The 22434-nt window shown below is 35.8% G+C and overlaps 1 protein-coding gene across 5 annotated transcripts in view; it reads right to left on the bottom strand.

The window, feature by feature from the left end:
- The window catches only part of ADGRG6 (adhesion G protein-coupled receptor G6), a 129766-nt gene that overhangs the window by 38605 nt on the left and 68727 nt on the right, over nucleotides 1-22434 (bottom strand). For 3 of the 5 annotated variants that reach the window (XM_045188849.3, XM_024551922.4, XM_024551924.4), the window contains 6 exons: nucleotides 17413-17481; nucleotides 14952-15038; nucleotides 8691-8776; nucleotides 5267-5319; nucleotides 3831-3893; nucleotides 414-556 (listed from right to left, as the gene is read on the bottom strand). In XM_045188849.3, coding sequence (XP_045044784.2) covers nucleotides 414-556; nucleotides 3831-3893; nucleotides 5267-5319; nucleotides 8691-8776; nucleotides 14952-15038; nucleotides 17413-17481 — 501 coding nt within the window. The remainder of the gene's footprint in view (nucleotides 1-413; nucleotides 557-3830; nucleotides 3894-5266; nucleotides 5320-8690; nucleotides 8777-14951; nucleotides 15039-17412; nucleotides 17482-22434) is intronic. The other 2 variants (XM_045188848.3, XM_045188850.3) reach the window with 2 other exon arrangements.

Raw genomic sequence — 22434 nt, 5'->3', positions numbered from 1 at the left:
AAGAGAAGGAAAGGTTTTACAGTAAGAAATGACTTTTGGAAGATTTGACTCATTAGTGTTCCCATACACATATATACACACTCTATTCCTAAAAGTGGAAGCCAATTCTGGTCAAGACTATCCTGGAATTTTGCTCATACTTGTGGTATTTTCATAATACAGCCCTAAAAGAGAGTGTAAACTCTCCTCTGCCTCTTTCGTGCCCTTAGATTCACAGGCACCAGGCCGACATCGTTCACGCTAACCATGTCATCCACTGGTTATAATATCACCCCTATGACGACTTTCATAATCAGACAGATAGCTTTAAATAAGCAAACAACACATGCAGGAACACTGTTTTTGTTGTTTCAATTAAACCTGAATATACAGCCATATAAAATGCACACTATAAAAAAATTAAAGGCACTTACCCAGTTGCCTCACTTTCACTGTATACAGCCTCAAGTCCTCATCCAGGGACGCATTATTTTTTAAGAGCTTCTGCTGAATGACTTTTCCATCTAAATTGTGATTGTTGGTAGCATTGTAAACTAGAAGGGCCCAAATCGCCAACCTGGGGAAACATTGTAGACAGAACTGTTGCTGGATTGGTGTTGTGTGTGTGTGTGTGTGTGTGTTTTCCCAGGAAAAGAATGGAACATTTGGATATGGTAGTGAGAGGGACGGCCGTAAAGTGTAGGCACTGAAAAGACACGCCAAGGCACGCGAAGACTTCTGTAGCTGCATAAAGACCCTGTTGCAAATGTCTCAATGTAAATGCATTTTACAGGGTTTTGCATGTATAATTCTATCATATACCATATCACCCCATTTATTTTGTTATCATTTGAACTGATTTTCAATTTTATTTTTCAACACCCTACTTCTTTTGAGAAACATTTTTAGTAATATTTTATAGCACGCATGCAAGAAAGGAACATATTTGCAGTTAATTCCACAGGTTTTTTTACAGTAAAAAAATTGTTTATTAGAAAAATAAAATTATAACTAATCTGACTGAACTGATTGTGTGACTTTCGAAATTATTTATTGTTGTCATTTACAAATGTGTTACAATTTCTCCAGAATTGTGGCAAATGACTTCCTATCTCCATGAAACATTTGCAAATACTCTGCATGGTGAAAGTTACAGAGTAAGTAGTCAATATATACGCAGTGACTGACCAGCATATTATTGAAGAAATTTAGATTCTGAATGTTTCTTTTTAAAAATATATCTTTGTGGGAAGCAGAGATGGGTCCTATCCACACTTTTGGCCCTATAATTTGAAGTAATATAATTTTTGGCTGAACCATAATCACAGTTACAGTCAATAGCAGAAATCCAAACTATTAATTCAGCATGGAGGTGAAATTAAATGACTTTTTTTTGTCAGGTAGAGAAGAAATATTTCCCTCCTATGTGAAAGCTCTGCATTTACAAGAGAACTGCCATCTTCATATCCAGAGGAGAAATGAATAATATAAAGTAGGTCATTGCATTAACAGTATCAGTTACTGTCCACATGCCAAAGTCCTTGTTTTTGAAATAAAGCACTCAGTGGAGTAGCACTGTATATTTTATTTATGAAGTTCTGGGTAAATCAATAAAAATGAGGCAGTCAGAGTATTAATATATTTGTAGTGCTACAAGAAAAGAAAGAGTAAGTGAAATATTTGCTATTGAAGGTTAAGTGAAGTTAAAGAATAGTTCCATTTCCCCCCTAAATATCTACATTAATCTCAAGGGCAAAATGCTCTACTGTTTTCATAATTAACTTTGATGGGATATTCATCTCTAAAATGATCTGCTTAATGTTCCCATTTAAGCCACATTTCAAGAGGAGACAAACGTAGTTGTGAGTGTAATAGGGAAGCACAATGACATGGTTGAACATGGCACATGAAAAAGTAACCACTGATAATAAGTTATCCTTGAAAGATCAGCTTTGGCACTCCAGTGCCTGAGAGCCTACATTTGGGATTGTGACCTTTTACTTCTCTTGAAAACTTGAGAAGACAATTAGTCCGATATAATGTAGATGGTATTAAATACCTAATTCAGCAGTTCAAGAATGACCACGCCATGTCTTATCTGGAGTGTCTTCCTCTCTCGCCCTGAAAACTAAAACTATCTTACGGTTCTACAAAGTCACATTCTACCTGTGGTCCCCATCAATCGTTCTTTATTGGAAGAAGCCAGGCTCTGTGGCTTGGCTTCCTGTCTGTCTGGGAGATAGAGTGTGATAGCGCTATCTGAAGCTGTGGTTTGTGTTCAGTGTTACAATCAAATTGAAAGGAAAGTTTGGAAAAAAGAGTGTGTGTAAAACTAGTAGACTATGGTTAAAAAAAAAAAAAGAAAACTATGAGAGACTATAAAGGCTTATCAAGAGCATTAGAAAGTAGAAAAAAAGAGAGGGCGGGAAAGACTATAAGAATACGTTTTCAAACAATGTCAAGAGTTCATACCAAAGAAAAACTGTAGATTTTCCCATACATGGTGTCTTGGTTTGCTCTCCTTATAATTTTCTGTGAAGTTATCCAGTGGTTTGACAGAAGGAAACTGAGATTTCATGATTTTAATTATCTTTCAAGCAAGAGTTCCTGAGGTGCTGATACATGCTAATGTTGGCTGACAGCAGTGCTGTCGGGTAGCCGAAGAATCACAGTAAGCAAACTAAAAGGCCAAGGCTGACCTCCTGAGAGTCTGCCGTTGGTGATACCCGAAACTAGGGCTGCCCCAGTGCCAGACAGCGTCCAGCAGAGGGATCCCAGTTATTGCTGGATTCGGTATTCAAGGCTCAATGGGATCTAGCTCTAAGGGTTGGAGAAGAGTTATTTGGCTAAATAGAGGAGAAACATCCATCAAGAATATAGTATTAAAATACATTTTTCTTTAGATCACAATGGAAAAGGAATAACGACAAAATAAAAACAACTTTCCCTAATCAGATGGCTCAATCCAGTCTGTTGTTTATATACAAAAATGACAAGCTCCAAACATAACTTCAAAGACTTTTTTTCTAATATTGAATAGAAAAAGAAAAAGAAACAAGAAGGAAACTCCCTGGTTAACTCTCACATGAAGTTTTATTTTTATCTTCTTATAATAAGAATATATCACCTAAAAAGAATTTTATTTCATTATTATGGTTATAAAGCCATAATTTAAATTCTGTCCATTGAAACTGAGCAAGACTAATTTTTTAACTTTTGCTCGTCTAGTCAGTTTTTAAAATTCTGTGGAGATGCAATATAGTATATACACACAACTAAATTTATTGCATTTAGGTTGTTTTTCAGTAGATGGCACACTGAATAGCTGGCTTTTATATGCCAACTGCTTCTGTACGGTGGACATATCCATTAAATTATTCACCTGCCTAAGTCATGATCTTAACATGAGTTTAAAATGGAGATTTCTGAAAATTAACTCATGGCTTTCAGTGCAGAAAATACTCTGGCACCTATTACCCACATTAATATAGGCTGTCACACAAAAATGCCGTATTTTTTAAAATGCTACAATAATTTTATTCTTCTTTGAAGTCCTCTTTGAAATGAGGTAATGGGTTATTATAGGCTGGAAATAGTAATTCATCCATTTTAAGTTTCCTACTTCTGAATTATTTTTCATCAAATGTACATTTGCATCCAGTCTGCTATATTGCAGTTTTAGCTATAAGAAAAAAAATTAGTGTGCACGGGTGATAAAGAAATAATCCAAATGTGCTATGAGATTAAAATGTTTCTCTCCTATCTCACTGGTTTAATTTGTCTACCAGAGAGTCAAAACCAAGGGCAGGAGAAAGGGCATCATACTTTCTGTAAGACTTTCTCAGTGTTACCTTTGATCATTCACTATGCTTCTCTTGACTTTAATCTTGTCCTCTTCCATGTTCCGGTGAAAACTACAAACAAAAATATGTACGTTCATTACCCACCTATCTGCCACGCCACCAAAAATGAAATTTGAGGTGGTGAAAGAAAGGAGCAGAATGCACATTCTAAGCCAGTATTTCCAAATGTCTGTTCAGAGGTTCTGGTTTTTTCATATGCATGAGACAAAGTACCTGCACGGCATAATTTAGCAATTATGCTCCCTTGCTCTCTCTCCAAGATTAACAGTGCATGTTAGTATACTTAAGCGTTTGACATGTTCTGATATACAGAAAGCTGCTCCAGTTTGCTCAGTGATGTACCATTTTTTTTGCCGTGTACAATGTACATATTTTTGCCCAAATTTTTGAGGGAAAAATAAGGGTACACATTATATATGGGTAGAAGTAATTCTGCATCTATATAAATGTTTTCAATTCTTTTATTTATGCTTATGCATTAAAAGTGTAACTCCAGAAAGCAATAACCATATCTGTATGCAAAACAATACCCTGGAATACGATAATCAGTTTTGTTTCTAAATATAAATAAATAAATAGAATTAAAAAATTAAAATGAAAGGTTTTTTTTCCTGAAAGTTTGGGCCAAAAACGTGGGTGCGCATTATACTCGGGAGCGCATTCTACACGGCAAAATACGGCCTTCCTGAACTCACGGGACCAGCTGATAGACTTCGGTGTTATTACATCTGTTGGGTGCACAGCATATATGCTTAGGGTTCATGAGATACATTTTAGAAAGTTCATTTTAGTATAAACCTGTGACAACAACGTGTAGAAGAGCACATATGTATGCTACTATTTGCTTGGGATTTGGCGAAGTATTTACATAGAAGAATCGTGAAAGGTAATTTTGAAAAGCTAAATTGCAATCAGACTGTAGATGGGTTATGTTCTACAAAATAGTCTCCAAACTGGGGGGCATGCAACCCAGGGGGTGCTCAAGATGACCTCTTGGGGTATGAGAAGAAACTAGTGGAATATCTATTGAGATTTTATATATATATATATATACATATATATATACATATTTATATATATATATACACACTCTTTAATTAGTGATACATTATAACAAACAATATATTAGTTAAGTAATACACACACATATATGCAATTTACTTAAAATCACAAATACATGTTGGGAGTACAGGCTAAATTTAAAAATAAAATGATTAGGATCTGAGATCAAAACATTTTTTTAAACTATGGCTGTAACATTGATACTTTTGAGCAAGTAACATAATACAGAGTTGTTTTTAGAAAGATTATGAAAATGGTACATGTATATGTGTGTGCTTGTGTGTGTAGGTATAATCAGAGAAAGATTAGTATAAAATTAGATAATACTTTATATTTTTCAAGTAATTCATCCTGTCATTTACCTGATATTAACTACATAAACAGTGTAGTTCCAATTTTGGAAGGTTGAATTGAGCTGAAAAATACAATGGAAAAGGGTGAGTTTTGGTAACACTTAAAAAAATCTGAATCAAGTTTCTTCCCTCCCAAAAGATAAGTTGTTATTGGACTAAGACCCTGGGAAAATCCCAGAGAGCCAGAGGAGTGAAAGAAAGGTAAAGATAACAGCTACTGGATTATTGTACGCCAAGAACTTTACAAATGTTTTTCTTTTAATCCCCAAACAACTAATGAGATAGGTATTATCTTCCCTTGCTGTCTTTCAAATGAAGAAACTGAGCTTCACAGAGATGGAATAGCTTGCCCAAGGTTACCCAACTAAGAAAAAGCAGATCCCAGATCATAACCCAAGTCTGTCTGTCTGGAAACACTATACTTGCCTCTGTAGCTCACATTGTAATGGGCCACTAAGTTAGTCATAACACAGAAATTAGTTGTAAGAGGAAGATCAGCACCATAAACACCTGTGTTCTTCATTCGACAGACACCAAGGTGCAAGAACTCGTGTTTTTCTAGTAATTTATCATCTCATAAAAATATTAGCAGTAAGAAAAATTATAAGTCAATAATATAAGCCTTGAAATAAATAAAAAATGAGTTCAAGATTATTAAGAACTATGTTAATTATTATTTGGTTATTTAACAGTCTTTAGGTCTAGGCAGAAAATTTTTTAATGAAGAAATGGATTAATAATAAATTTTCACGATGCATTGTCCAATAAAATCACAACACAGGATTATCTTACTGATGTGAAAATCATATATATATATATATAAAATTTCCAAATGGTTTTTTAGGTCACGTTTCATATACATATTTGGCTTTACTTGCAAGCATTCCCAAAGTGAATGTCAATTCTAGGAAATTCTGGCAAAAAGTGTTGAACTATTTTTAAATTGTAAGTAGTGATAATATGAACCAGGAACACCACTTATATTTTCTCTGCTATCAAGTATCTCCTTGGTACCTTGCATCTCAAACTGACAGTGTCCAGCAAAGCTCCGCTTTAGGTGAGAACGACCCTGTGCTGAAAAGCGTACATGAAATGAATATAAATGTAAAATTATACCTCTCTAGAGCAGACTCTCCAGTGAATGCTAATTTTTGAGATTCATAACATTGAATATGGTTTATCTGAGAATGAAAATAAAGAGTTCTATGTTTTGAAAACATTCTGAGCTTAAAAAAAACAAAAAGAACAACGCGGAGAGAAGATGGTATGCAATAGCATACTCTTTCTATAAAGACGGCTCTCCATTTAGGAATGAAACATCTTCTAGTGCTTAAATGAATTACTGAAGTTAATGTGTCATTCCATAAAGTCAACAGTAGTGTTTTTCTTTGACTTCTATTAGAGACTTTCACTTTTATCACCAATTTTGTAGTAGAGTTGTTAATTAAATACTATTGTTTCTTGTGGTCAACTTGTTTTAAAGGGTGTTGCTTTTAAAAATAAGATTGGTTTCCTATCATTCAAATATGATATATGTACGAGGGGAGACTCAAAAAACATTGGAATTATCTTCTGGAGGGAGGGCCCCTTGCAGTACAGGCTTCCCCCGCTAGGTGAGTGTTCTAGGAGCCCATCTGTATCAGTGCACCAGCCGGCATTGCTGTGAGAGGCTGCGTTCAACGTCAGTGAATTGTTTTTTGAGGACTCCTTTCTGCCCATTTCAGGATGGGTGGTTTACAGGCACATCTGTCCACACCGTGCTGAGTGTTCGGCAGTTTCTGACCAAAAATGGTATGTCCCCCGTGCCCCACCCTTGCTATTCACCTCATCTCACCCAAACACTTTTTTTTGTTTCCCTGGATGAAAAAAGTCTCAAAGGGAAATATTATGCCAATGTGGAAGACATGAAACAAACAAAATTGGCAGAAGCACCAAAATATGTCAAGATCAATGAGTTCAAAAATGTCTAGGTAGGTGCGTTTGCATCGAATGGAGAGTACTTTGAAGGTTAATGAAGTTTAAACATGTAAGAACAAATACATATTTAACAAATAAAGTTTTTATAAATAAATTCCAGATTTTGGGGGATCCCCCCTCATGTAGAAAATATTGCATCATCACCACTACCCTCAAGGTGTGGCTTAACTTCCTTTCGCCACCAAGGACACATTTATTATTACACACCTACCAGAAAACCCATGTTTCCTACTTCAGAACACATATGCAAGTAACTTTATTCACGACTGTTTGAACTATAATAGTAGTATATATAAAAGGTAGTACAAAGACCCATAGTACGCCATAAATAGGAAAAAATAAAGAATTATGAAAATATGTGAGAAATAAAATTTTTGAGGTGGTTATGAGGAAGAAAAAATGAAAAATATCCATGTGTTATATGTGTAAGAAAAAAAAGAAAAAACATTAACCTTTTTTTAAAATTGGAAATCACTAAAATTTTCATAAATATAATACAGGTTAAGTAAATTGTATCCTAAATATCCATCAACAGAAGATTTATAAAATGCCAGATACATACTGGGACCCTATATAGTGTTTTTTAAAAAAAAGATAAAGAATGTCTCCATGTACTGATGTGGCAAATCTGGCAATAACAAAAATAAGTACAGTGTAGAATGGTATGTAAAACATGTTACTTTTAGTGGAGAAAGGATAAACTAGTCTTACTTTCTTGTATATGCAGAAACAAATTCTGGAACCCTCCTCCCCCCAAAAAAGTGACAGAGGTTTCCAGGGTCATCTCCAGGCAGATAAGCCATGAGGATGGACAAGGATGGATGGAACATTTTCATGACACAGCGAGTCCTCCCCCGAAGTCATCGACAGCTTCTGTGACTTGAAGTTAAATGATGTACGGTGATGCTAATGGTACCACAGGCTACTCGATGGAAGAAAGAATGAAGTACCTATGGTGTCTCGTCAACGTTCTAACAGAATGGAGCTGAATGAAATAGCATTATTCGAGGACCTGCTCTCTATCTTTTCATACATTCTGGTTTTCGTTCAAAAACATTCAAACAATTAAATAATAAAAGAAGAACTATCCTTTAAAAATAGTGAAAATGTATGCATACAACAGTAAATAAGGATACTCACCAACACACATTTCCATGTGTGGGGCATTTTCTTTTTCTTTTCTTCTTTTCAAATTTTTAATGCATTTTTACAGTTTACAGTCAATATTATTTTGTAGACTCGGTTTCTTGTACTTTTTTCAAAGGCATCTCTCTTTCTATGCATAAGCTCAATACCTCACTTACTTACCGACTTACACATTTCTAATGAACTGTATCTGTACAGTTCTATGTACCTGTATGATCTGTGGATTGAGATACCCAAGCAGTGGAGTATTTGCCGATTTCCAGAGGTTAACAGTATAAAACCAAAAAAGAAATTTTACAGGTTCACTTACCCATTCTGCCACCTTGCTCTGTACTTTTACCTCGGGGTGACGAAGGATGTTTTGGATCACTAAGGAAATTCTATAGATAATTCCATCTGTCCATTGGAAATAGGATTTAGCCCATTAATTAAATTTTATAATCATATAATTATCAATGTAAATTTACAATCACATAATTTCATATAGCTTAACAGAAACACCTACATAGGTACAGAAAACTTCTGAGACATTTTCACTTGGTGCTCATTGAACTTTGCAATTTCTTAGAAAGAGTTATCGGTTAGTTTACTCTTACAATTAATTCATTGCTCCTAAAATGTTTCTTTGTATTTTTGAGTCTCATATATTTCTGATGGTCGTGGCCTGTAAAGTGGTGGTCTTTTCACGTACACTTTGATTTCTTGTAACAAGAAAATACCACCCCCCCCCTTTTTTTTGCACATCACACAGAGTTCGGCATGTAAAACGAGAGAGAAGATGGGCAGGTGGTAAGTTGGAAAAGAGCAGGCTTCCACCTCTTTCCTCCTCTGCCCCTCATCCTCCCTTTCATTTCTCTCCCCCCTCAAAGCATTCACTTCTACTAAGCTATCAGGTTGGAAATCACTAGATTTTTCATCAAAATTCCATAAATGTACTCATTTGTACCTGAGTAGAGGACAAAGAACAGTATTTGGAGATAACATTTCAATTAGCTTGCTTTAGGAAAGAAAGCAATATCAGAGAAAGTTCTGCTTTTTTCCTTTTAGGGGCAATATTTAAAGTAGTATGATACACACACAGACTCAAATCCAACTGCCCAGCCAGGATTTGCGAACTCTCTGTAGCTGCACGTTACAGGGCACCTTACTAACATATGACAGGTTACTGAGAGAAAAAACATGTTTGAGTCTCCATTGTCGTCACCATCTTTCTTCATGCTACGTTTTGGTGTGTCTTAAGTATTCACAGAAAATGTAGGAATATAGGATTAAAACAATGATGAGAAACAGATTTAATAAAGATTTTGGGGAGGCAGTACAAAACAAAATATAAAGGTATGCTTCTGGAAGTTCCCAAATTTACCAAAGTGCAAACTGCAGTCTAACTGCTAAAGGAATGTTTTTCCAGGATATGGAAACCGCATGCAAAACCCAACAGCAAAGCCACTCCAGAATGTAATGTAAATGTATGAACTTGGTACAGGTCCAAGTGAGGTTAATTTATGCAGATCAGGTTATTCCAGCTTCTAAAACTCTTTAGGTATTTTTAATGATCTTGAATTAATATGCCTTTAAAAATACTCTAAATGAAAAGATATAAAGAAAGATGTTTAAAACAAATAATAATAATTTGGACAAAATAACCTTTTCTACACTTTAGATCTCATCACATCAAGTCATGAACACTCCGTATGATTGGGAGGAAATTCAGACTGAAGAGGTCCCAGGTTCTGTATGTATTCAGGGCTCGAAGGGTGCTCTGTGAATATTCACTGATGTCAGCAGAGTCCTGAGAAGCTACCACTAGAGGGAGACCTACAGCACGTGTTGGTTAAACAGTAGAATTCCTCTCAGGAAAATACTGCAAAATACTAAAAATCAGTGTTTTTAATCACTGACATTTCTGAAATTTTACAGAAGCATCTGCATGTTTAAGATATTTTTCTTTAAATTTTAAGTATTACCTACCTCACTTTTTTCAATTCCCTGTTGTATAAATATGAAAGACATGCAGTATCAGAGGCAGCCTACATCAATTCATAAACAATAGTGCTGTTTTTAGAATTATAGTGCTTAAAGCAAGTGAAATATGTGAATATACCCGAAAAACCCCAGCATCTTGTGCTATAGATTTTCTTGTGCTATGGATTGATATCAAGGAGTCTCTCTTCAGAAGCCTCGGAATGTGGTATTTTTATACTTAGCCCAGAACTACTCAGCAGAGGCTACTTGTTACACTTAAATGTTTTGAATAATGTAGTCAACAAGTAATGATGAGAAATGTCCAAGAGTAAATTGTCAAAATAAAATAAAATATCCACTGAAGGGCTGGTGAAAAGGGTTTTGAATTGCAGCCAAATATCTGGCTCCAGCATGGCCAGTGTAGAAAATGCACAATTAAGACACGCAGATGCAAGCTTCTCCCTGTCATCCTTGCGGCCCAGCTGTCTCCTCCTATATATGCTACAGCTCCCACAGCGTCTCGGTAGAAGAGCTATTCACAGACCTTCGGATGTTCCAGAGACTTTACAAGATGAATGTATTATCCTAATAAGGGCATCCAGGACAGAAGAATTCACGATAGACATGTCTACAGGAAAAAAGTATTTAAGAATATACCTATCTTGCAATTGGATAACTCTTCCAGCCACACAGAACTTCAAAGTAGAAATTACTACTTGCCATTACATATGTGGCATTAAAAAACCTCATTCCTGCCTGATGGTTTCTCTCCAATTAATGTTTCCTTTTTGTCTTCGTAATACTCCTTTTGGAGTTTCTTGGAAAATACAGAAATGACATGACTTTACTCTATAGTTGAGGCTATGAAATAAAGTTTTGAAAGACAGATTTTAAAATCTGTATTTTGCCCTGGCTGGTGGGGCTCAGTAGCTTGAGCTTGGGCCTGCGAACCAAAGGATCAACCGGTTTGATTCCCAGTCAGGCCACAGGCCTGGGTTGTGGGCCAGGTCCCCAGTAGGAGGCATGCAAAAGGCAACCACATATTGATGTTTCCCTCCCTCTCTTTCTCCTTCCCTTCCCCTCTCTCTAAAAATAAATAAATAAAATCTTTGAAAGAATTAGTTTAAAAAACAAAAATAAAATATATATTTGAAAGGACAGATGTTAAAATATAAAGGAAATGTTATTTTAGGTTCAAGACTCTTTCTCTGACCCGCGATGAGACAACTACAGCACGGCAGTGGCATGTGCAACGTGCCTGGAGTCCTGCTCATGTTGTCCCCACTAGTTCTCCATGACACCTGGCGTGCGAAGCCAGACTGACTGCTGCACCCACACAAACCCCCGAGACAGAATTTTCCATCTGATTGTTAAACGTATGTGAGACGCTAGAAGCCGGGGAACAATTTGTATTTGTAAGCTAGGTTTTCAGAACAATAATAAATACTAACAAAGTTAGTTCCTTACTTGGAGTTCACTTTGTTGACCTCACAAGAGTTTAACATTCATTAGCACTAGAGTGATGCTTTAAGTATAGAAAATATAACTTTGCATGAAAACAATAGTCAGACAAAGAGCTTTTCTTGGGAATGAAATCGAAAAGGCTAAAAGTTATTTGTGGAAATGCCTAGATTATCCATTATTTCCTGAAATATCTGTTTATGAAAAGTAGCTTAAAAGATAAGAGTTTCTTAGTATGTAGTCTGAGGTATCAGATAAAAGTCCTATCGGAAACAACAGAAAGAACTTGGCACGGAAAAATAGGAACATTCACAAAAGCCAGGAAAGCACATTTAATTGATACAGTACATTGAAGAAATATCTCTGATTGTCAACCAGTTTTAATCCCCCTCCCCTCAGCTGAGAGTCCAGAGTTTAAAAAACCAGATAAGGGAGAAAGATAGCTCTGCCTATCTTTCTTACAGTAAACAAAATAGATTCTCTAGTACAGGGTGGGCAACAGTAGATTTACAGTTGTATGTGAAACACACAGTTTATTCTTGTATTGTTATCTATTAATTATTGTATTATTTTCCATATGAACAACTGTACACCTACTGTTGCCCCACCCTGTATATCAGATCAGAGGCCTGAGAATGTTTACTACATCAATTTCCCAAGGAATAAAAAAAGCGTATCGCAACCTGTTGACAGTATGTGAGTGATCTTAGTCCAGGACATAACGTGAAATCCCATTTATTCACAAGGCAAACAAGTAATTCCCTTTGTAATTACTTCAAATTTGATTACATCAAAAGTTTTATTTAGATTATCATCGATCTCTAACATTTTGTTACTATCCCCTTTTAAAGAGACAATAAAGGCTTCAGGTGCTGAGATGTAAGAAAGCAATAGAATATAGGGACACTCCAATAACATTGCTTTCATTATGTTTATCTTCCCCTCTATTTTAAAATAAGTTGTTATGGTTTCATTTTACAATAGTGGTATCAATTTTCCCATGCAAATAAAAAATGTTTAAGTAAAAAAGTAAGCCCACTTAGAAAAAAACCTATAAAATGGAGAGTAGAGGTGGATTAAGGATGTGGTAAAAAAAAAAAAAGATACACAAATTTGAGTACACAATTTTGAGAATATTGCTACTACATGACAACCGATGAATGTTTTAAAATATTTTCAAATGCTAGTATTATATTTTTATCAAAACTCATCTAAATTAGAATTTTTTTCTTTACTGTGGTCAAGTCAAACCATTTCAACTGCTCCTAACATTTGCTTGCTTTGTTGAAACTCCACTGGAGGTTATGACGCAGAGAGAGATGCAGGAAACAAGGCTCTCTTCAAGAATGTCAGAAATGACACGACTGAGTGAATGCAGCTCTGCTCCACCAAGTCAGGGCCTCTGAAGCATCACATAAATGTTCTTGGGCAGCAGAGGATGTGCCAGTCCTGGAGGGAGAATGCCACAGAGGCCCTTTGTGTGTTCATACAAAGAGCGAAATACTTGGTTAGAATTATAATATTCCCATCTACTGGCTGGCGTCCATGTGAAATATGCACTGGAAACTTCAGCTGCTGTTGCTTTCTCAGGGGTTGCTGGAATTTTTGCTCCGTCATAAATCTCCTTGGTGTAACTACCAGAATAACCATAAACACTTCCCTGAATCGATGTCTTTATAACCCTTTACATTTCATGTAAAATATTCCGTACTTCCAATTTAAACATTCTTACAGAGGAAGTTGATGTAACCCCAGAGCCAAAAGAAAAAATGAACGATGTGGGTTTCTTTTCTCTAGGCTTTGGTCTCTGGGGATATATTACAGATGTCTTGGCCTCACAACATAAATGATTGGAGTTGAGACAATTCCTTTGTTCCTAATACCTCATGTTTGAGAATATTACTGTATTCGAGGCAATGGTGTGGTCACCTAACTGGAATGTCTCTTTTTCAGAACAAACTGAAATTACTTACTCTGAATTACCAAAAGGCTATGTATGTGGTCCATATAGGCAAAATATTAACTAACAGCTCAATTCACCAGGTAGTTCCCCGGCTCACTTGTTTTATATAACTGCTACATTTGCAAAGTGCACATAATATAAATAGGAAAGTATATAATGAAGAAAAAAGGTAAGATATATTGGTAGTTACTTGAAATTTTTTCAATTAAAAATTGATTTATTAAAAAAAATTGATTTATGTCCTGGGCAGGTGGCTCAATTGATTGGAGCGTTGTCTTGTACACCAAAAGCTCACAGGTTTGATCCATGGTCAAGGTACATACCTGTGTTGCAAGTTTGGTCCCCAGTGGCCAGGGGGGAGGGTGGGCATATGAGGGGCGACTGATTGATGTTTCTCTATCATATCAATGTCTCTCTCTCTCTCCCTCTCAAAAAAAATCAATAAACATATCCTTGGGCAAGAAAAATAATTAATTTATACCCTGGCTGGGTGGCTCATTTAGTTAGAGCATCATCCCAATACGCCAAGGTTGTGGGTTTGACCCCTGGACAGGGCACATGTAAGAACCAATACATGAATGCATAACTAAGTGGAACAACAAATCACTGTTTCTCTCTCTCACTCCCCCTCTCAACTCAATAAAAAAATTGATTTATCATTTAGTTGATGGACAATCATATTTTAACCATTATTCTTCAATAAATAAAAGCAGAGAGCAAATTATTGCCATATAAAATGATTTAAATGTCACATATATTAAACATAAATTTGGCTTTTGTGAAATTACTAAAATTAGCTTTTTGAAATTATACGATCTGAACAAAGTAGTTTCCTGAAAAGAATAATCTGACAAAATACCATAAATAATTTTTTTCTGAGATCTCTGGTATAATATAAATTCATTCCTTTTAATTAAATGCCTTTCTCATAAAACTTCTTCGGAAAGAAATTTTAGCTAAAAGTACAGAGGAGCGATACTGGAAATGAACTCATTCCACTGGTCATTAGAAAGAGGAACTCAGGAAAACCAAATGATATTTACTTCTTTTCCTAGTCTTACAAAGGTACTGGTTGATTTCAATAACAGGAACTTTGTTGAAACATTAGCTCTATCACCCTTAAAATACTTTTTTTTAAAAATCACATGAGATATACTACAAATGTAAAAGGTAATAATTTCTTACCATTCCTTTGTTTATCGATTCTGTTAGTAACAGGCATGTTAGTGGTGACAGTAGGTGGTGTAGTACTAGGAGAGTTTACAGTAGCTGCTAATAAAGATGAGAAAGATGAGAATTTTAATTTTGCAAGGAGCACATGACAGTTAATATGGATAAGCAATCTATAATTAATTCATGACTACATATGGAGGAGGAATGCAAACCATTTCTTGCCACTAACTACAACAGACTCTACGGTTATAATGCATAAAATAAAGCGATGCTTTCTATGGCACATTAAGAACCAGTTCACACAGCCTTCGGGACCATATTACAAGGGTCTGGATCTGGCCTTAAATGAATGGAGGAGAACATTCAGATTCTAGACCTAGGCTGACAGGCTGACAGCCCCACCGAGAATGACTGAACTTTTCCACAACTCCGTTTCCTAAGTTTGTAAAAAGAAAAGGTTGTAGAAGCCAGTCTCCACAGCACTCATCAGCCTGAAAATTATCCAAACTAAACCAGTCTTCCTGATTCACTGAGAATAGAGAAACAACATCTCAGAGAAAAACATATTTCTCCTTGAGAAGATAAATAGAAAGTAAAGTGAAGGAGAAAAAAAAGTATAGACTAAATCAATCATTTAAAGGCCCCAATAACTTTACTAAACATTGATGGGCAAAATGGATTCCATATGGACAAGCCTTACAGGGGAGGCATTTTTAAAGCATTATGCCATGGATGCACTTGTGATATTCTTCAAACTCTCAAAGATTAAATCCTTATGCAATGTTTTCATAACATTTTTGAAGGAAGTCTGAAGGAGCTATACAGGGTGGGGCAAACTGTAGGTTTACAGTTGCGAGTATGAGAAACAGAGTTAATGAAATTCTAGTAATAATCATAACCTGCATGTCTTTTTTTAATATGAACAACTATAAATCTACTTTTGCCAACCCCTGTATGGTAGTAAAATACGTATACACATAATTTTCCTTTAGTTTATCCTAGGAGTACATTTGTATTAAATGTACATTCAAAGTACAAAAACCATTTGTTATGCATCTCTAATGTTTAAAATTACCTCAATTTAAAATATTTAAGTGAATACACAAAGAATTACCTTCTAAAGGGTTGTTAGATGATACTAAATTCCTTGATTCAAAATATGCATTCTTTTTTTTCAAAATATGCATTCTTAACTAAAATTTTTCCACTTCAATGTAATATGTAATACTTAAAATGGGGATTCTTGTTGAAGTCTTTTAAACAAATTATGAACTGTCAGTTACACTTGTCTCACTACAAAACACATCAATAAACAGGAAAATGGTTTTTTGGTCACTGAGGACACAGGAGGAAAAAAAATAGCTGGGCATCATGTCCTGTGACCCAAGGAAATGGAATAATAGGTATCTCAGATTAGAAGAAAAAACACAATAACTAACCTTTAAAAACCTTTACATCTTGAACTGGACAAAAATGTTTTTTTTTTTTCTTTCATATAATTACTTTTAAACTACACTGAGTTCATGGAAACTACTTAATAATTTTATTGTCATAAGGTATCCATTGATAACATCAAGAATCATGTCTCAGAAAGGAAATAAGATAATGATGAAGTAAGTACAGCCCCACTCCCACACTGGAACTGCAGAAGAAGCCTTCAATTCCTAGTCATTTATTCTCACTTCTGGCCCCTGCCATGTTCCTCCTCATAAGAGATCCAGCTTTTACAAAAGGCATGGTCATGATTCTTAGTGTGGTTTACGGAACATGCTACTGGACAAAGAAGTATGTAATAGAATGAATGAATGAAAATGGATCATGGGAAATTAGGAAGAGCAACAATAAATTTAAAGCAAAATGCATTATCATTTTAAAACTTATGATACTTTAATTACATATTATTTTGCATGCAACTGTTTAGTCCATCATATATGATTAGAATGCCGATCATAATATAGTCATTATGCATAATTAATAAAATTACATTAATATTAGTTCAGTATAATTATTTCACTTTAATATTTGTTATATTGCACATCATAAATTGTCTCATGTCTTTGTCTTAAATTTAACTGAATATTGAACTTAATTTTTCCCCTAGATTTTTAGATATTAATACTTTTTCAAAACGTTGTATGACTGAATTTATACTGGACCTTGCAATATTCTTGAGAGGACATAAAGGTAAAAAATGAAATCAACCCTTGGTTATAAGCACATAATCTTTCACATCTAAAAAACTCAGAGTTTTATGGAAATGTGGTCGTCCAGTATGTGAATGCATTCTTTCTCCACACTGTACATACTGGGCACCCACGCAACTAAAACACATCCAGAAATTCTTCTGTTTTGCTGGTTTCTGGCTTCCCAAGAGAAGGTTAAGATAAAAATCAAAACGATAAAAACTACATTATCCAAAATAGCAAGTAGAAAACAGAGAGACTCCCTCCAGGGGATGACGCTGGCTCCCTACCTTGGCAGAGGGTCCCCAAGTCAGCACAGCTGGCTAGTTCTGCTGCTGGCAGCGGGATCAGGTAGGAACCTTGATGAACACAGAGGATTATACAAGTTTGACTTCTGATTTAATAATATCCAGGAAAAAAAATCACAGATCACATGTGTGGTATAATAGGAGCAGCCCGAGAAGAGTCCACCAGTGATACTCCAACATTAAGGGAGTCTCTTAAAGTTCTCGTGTCCTCATTCCCGCGAATGTAAAGTCAGGTTGTTGAAACAGTCCTCAAAATCTTCAACTCAATTTATTGGCCATCCACCCACGAAAGGAAAAGTCTGTGTGAAAAGTTCAGGGCCTTTTCACATAATAAATTATACAGCTCTGGTGGAAATTCATATAAATGAAGTAATACAAACAGCAAAGATAAGTTTCAAAACTAAACTTGGGTATTAATACTCATAAACCAAACATTTTCAGTTCCTAAACTCTAACATATGCCGCATGCTATTCCAGAAATACGTTTCTGGGATTTCAACTTGGTCTCTGTGTCTTTCTATTTCAAGCTTTCACTGACTTATTCTCAATGGGAAACAAGTTTTGAGCTGATTTTTCTAGTAGGAAGAGTGGGTTTTCTCTGTCTCACTACCTCTCCCTCTGACAACGAGCAGACTTTTATGAACAGGTCAAGGTGACGGAAGAAGGGTTAAACTTATCACGAAGCATATTTCCCTATGAATGAAGACAGAAGAATAAAAACAAATACACACAAATATATATATTCAATTTTAAAAGGGCATTTCTATAATAGTGATTCCATTCTAACGTTTAAACATTTTTCTGAACTTTCCTGTGGGAACAGCACAGGTGAGTAGAGCAGGCACAAAAAGGTGAGCTAGCAAAAGATGTCTAGGTAAACGGTGTGCATAAACAGAAAGCCTCCCCCGTTCAATAGCATCTTAGGAGTCACGGTTTCTCCATTTCGGACTGCCTCAGGCACCTGGCCCAAGGAATCTTGTTACCTCAGAAAGGCCCACCCTTGCCTACAGGCAAGTCTGTGAGGTTAACTGGCACAAAGCTCTCATTACAGATCTTTACATGCTTATCCAATAAAAATGCACTGACTGTTTATAGTGTAGGAGGCACAGGGGCTGGAAGAATACTTGGAGGTAAAGTTGCTGCTCTCAGAGAGGCATAAATGGGAAATGGCTTCACAGTTCCCTGACTGATGTGGTTAGTGGCCCAAAGGAAGTCATGACCGGCAGCTTGGTGAGGAGGGAAGACAGCACAATCCGTTACAAAGAAAAACTGTGAAGAACATGAGGAGTCACTATGTTGCTCATGGGACAAGAGACTAAGATGGACATTTCTAGCCAACAGAATTACTGAAACATATATACCAACAAGTCAGGAAGAGATCTGGGAACACAAATACCATTTCTGGGTATTTGTAGAAAATGCGTAGCAGCAATCAGCTATACAGGAAATGGAGAGGGGCCTCGCAGAGCGCAGGGACTCTGTCCTTTCAATGATGGTGCATCCCATCCACAGAGCAGGTGGGTGCTCAAGATTTACTGAATAAATTACTGAATGAAAGATAGATAATTGCTCACATTTTAAACTCTTAAGAGAACAAAGTGAGAAAATTAGATTTAAGCTTGAAAACACCTTTGAGGCTCCAGTTAAAAAGAGGGGAGATACAGGAAGCATGAATAATACTAATGATTGAGAGTCGGTATCTTGCATAAAATGATGATGGACAGAAAGAGACAGATATAAGACATTTGAAGATAGAATGCATAGGATTCAGTGACTTTCCGAAACAGTGAAAGAAAGGGAAGAAGATGTTTTTCTGGTTTCCAGTTTGAGATATTGCTACATAATACTCTTATAAAAAGAGATAGGAAATAGTCCAGTAAGGGAAATGGTGCCTGTGAGACACCTGGGCCCATGGCAGTGGTGCACGGTTTTGGGAGAGGTCCAGCCAGGCGGTACTCCACAGACGCTAAAGCTGTGCCTGGGACCACCAGTGCTAGAGTGCAGCTTTGAGAGGAGAAAAGGATGCAACCATCGATATTCCTATATTTAATGCTCTGATATTTTTGAAAAGAGTTACACAGGTGAAAATAGCTCCTGTAGAGGGTGGTTTCACAGCATTAAAGTGAAGAAACTTTCCTGTGAGGTGTGGCAATAGCAAGTGAACCAGAAAGGTCAAGAATGACAAAGACTTAGGGGACCTTTAACTTTACACTGGAATTTTGGTAGCAGCTCTACAGAAATTAGTTTCAGGAGCGTGGGAACGATGAACTCTAGACTGCCAATGTTTGATTGAGGGGTGAATGCAAATAAAAGGAAGCTTGGCTATGACAGGAAGCAGAGATAGGGAGGGGGACTTTTAAACACTGAAAGCTTGGACAAGTGTACCATGAAAAAAAGAACATTTGAGGAGGCAGAAGTTGAGAGCAGCCTTAGACAGAACTGAGGTAGAATTTTATCCTGAAAGTTTTCTGCCCATTCTTTTTTCCAATTGCACCTAACTTATGCCTCCTCTTGTGGGACTTCTTTCCTCCTCCAGGTACTTATATGTAGTTAGGAACTTCTAGAAAAACAAAAAGCTTCCAAATTTAAATTGACTGAGGAAATCTCAGCCAGTGTAAAAAGCAGGAGAGGAGACCCTTGGATGGAGTTCCTGCGCTTCTCAAATTGCACAGGATGTTGGCAGTCCCAGGCTCCCCAGGCCACTTCTGGCGCTGATACAGTATCTCAGGAGACAGAGGAGATAAGGGGACATTGTTGTGGGAAAGAAGTTTGACCGCTAACTACATGTCCACGGTGGTATATCAGCGAGCTTAGAGGTGGGAATAAGGAAAGAAAACCAGAAGAGTTATGTTGTTATAGTAAGATATTTGACAGTTTTCTTTAACATTTTGTTGGTGTCATTGTACAGTAACAAGTATAAATTTCAATATGTGACAACCTCTTGGAAAATTGTAGTATTTACTTCTTGAAGTGTAACGACAACTTCTTAAGTTGTCAGTTGTTCCTTCTTAAGCACTTAAAGTTTAGCAAATGGACATTGCTTTATAAATACTCAATGAATAGTGTTTTATGATGATTCAATATAGCAATATATATTAAATTTGATGATTTGGGGGGAATAGTATAAATATAAGTGAAGAGTTATTAGAGGGAAATTACTTTGAAAAAGAAAATCTTACATTACAAAAACACCAAATTATATAAATACTTGAAACATAAAAAGTGCATGCAATTTTTAAAATTTCTTATGAGTTCCATGTTCAGCATATCTGCATAAAAAGTTACTATGGCTCTCAATTTTCCTAGGCCAACAGATTTACAGTCTGGGAGACTATTAAGCAAGGTGAGTTCTCCCTCCTGGATAAAGATGATATCTTTATCATTAAGGCATTGTTTTCACAGTGTAACCTATGTATGTTCACTGATTTTTATAGATAGCCCAAAGGTGTTTAAAGGTATTTACTTAATATTGACTGCAAAATTTAAAGCCAAATTTCTTTGAAAAATGTAGTCACTGAAAACAGGCAGTTGATGAGAAGCTGTAAATCTCTCTTTTCTGTCTGTTTTTCTTCTAAAATTATGCTACTCAAAGGAGTCACTACTTATTTACACGAATGATGGTAAAAAAGACTGATGTGTGGCCAACAACTCACCTCATACCCTATTTAATGATAATCTGAGTAACAGTAAACAGCAATGAACCCTTAGCATGAGTTACAATGGGAAAAATATAATCCCTTTCAGTGCTTTTTTTTTGCAGCTGTATTAAGTTGAATTTTATAATTTTTCTGTAAATAAATTGATTTCAAATAAAATTATTTCTGAGAGCCATTTATATACATCAAGAGTTTAAGCATCTCCAAGTAATAAAGTCCTTTGTAAAGATAAAGTGACTTGATCTTTATTGTTTATATGTAATTTGGTAATCTAAAAATGTTGGTCAAAAATTTGTTAGGGATAAAAGAAAGGAGCCAGTAATGAGTCAGACTTTGGGGGCCATGAAGAACAAAACTGTAATAATTGAAAATGAAAGGGTAGGAATCCAAGAGTTGATGACGCTTTCATAATTAAGTGCAAAATCTTGGCAATGAAAACATTAGTTGGTACAAATCCAAACATTTCTAGAAAAGAATAACAACAAAGGTGGGTACTTACAAATTGTGTCTTATCACGATAACCACAGTGGCTAATAGATGGAAGTGCTTATTAACGCTAGTTAAATAAATGTAATTTGTTGGAACTCAGACTATTCATTGAGTTACACTGTGACACCTCAGGAAAGAGCAGTCAGCAGTAAGATAAATAAAACTGGTAGAGAAGGCATTGTCCTTTCTTTGTGAGAATTAATGGACACCAGCCAGCACCAAAGCATGAATCATAACACAGGCAAACACTCGCCCCTGTAATTAAAGAGTTCGTGAAGAAAATTGTCTATCCGTGAAGGTCGTAAAACTGAGTATGTTTACTAAAATTGTTCTAAGAGAAAGAATGATGCCATGTAATAAAGAAGAACTGCTGCTAAATAAAGCATTTCATCCTGGAAAAGACTGATAAAACTAACCATGGTTTTAAGAAAACCTATTGAAAATTTCTTAATTAAGGCATATTCCCCAAGTATGCTTAGAATTGTTTAGGAAAACAAAGAAGTCCAATTCTACAATTGTTGAAACATTTATGGATTTTATTAAGGCTAGAATATTTCAGATTTGAAACTACCGACAGGATGTTTCAATGTAATCAGTTCTGTCCTACTATCTAGGAAAATTTACTTAGCAATAGACCTTCAGAAAAATCTATTCATTTTCTATCACAAGTTGATTCTGAAATAAAAGTTCCTATTTAATAGGCATTTTCAGGCCAATGGAATGTTAGGCGTGAAATTCTGTTTTCCCATTGGTTACTGTACAGATCAGTAGTTGTTGGAAAATACGGGTACCATAAACAGCAAGCCATGACATTCTGGGGAAAAGGAAAGGTTAAAATGTTAATAGAGCGTACTTTTTT

This window comes from Desmodus rotundus, chromosome 11 (assembly GCF_022682495.2).
Source record: "Desmodus rotundus isolate HL8 chromosome 11, HLdesRot8A.1, whole genome shotgun sequence".
Classification (NCBI taxonomy): Eukaryota; Metazoa; Chordata; class Mammalia; order Chiroptera; family Phyllostomidae; genus Desmodus; species Desmodus rotundus.
Note: the sequence above shows the minus strand (reverse complement) of the source record. Positions and strands in the feature narration are given on the sequence as shown.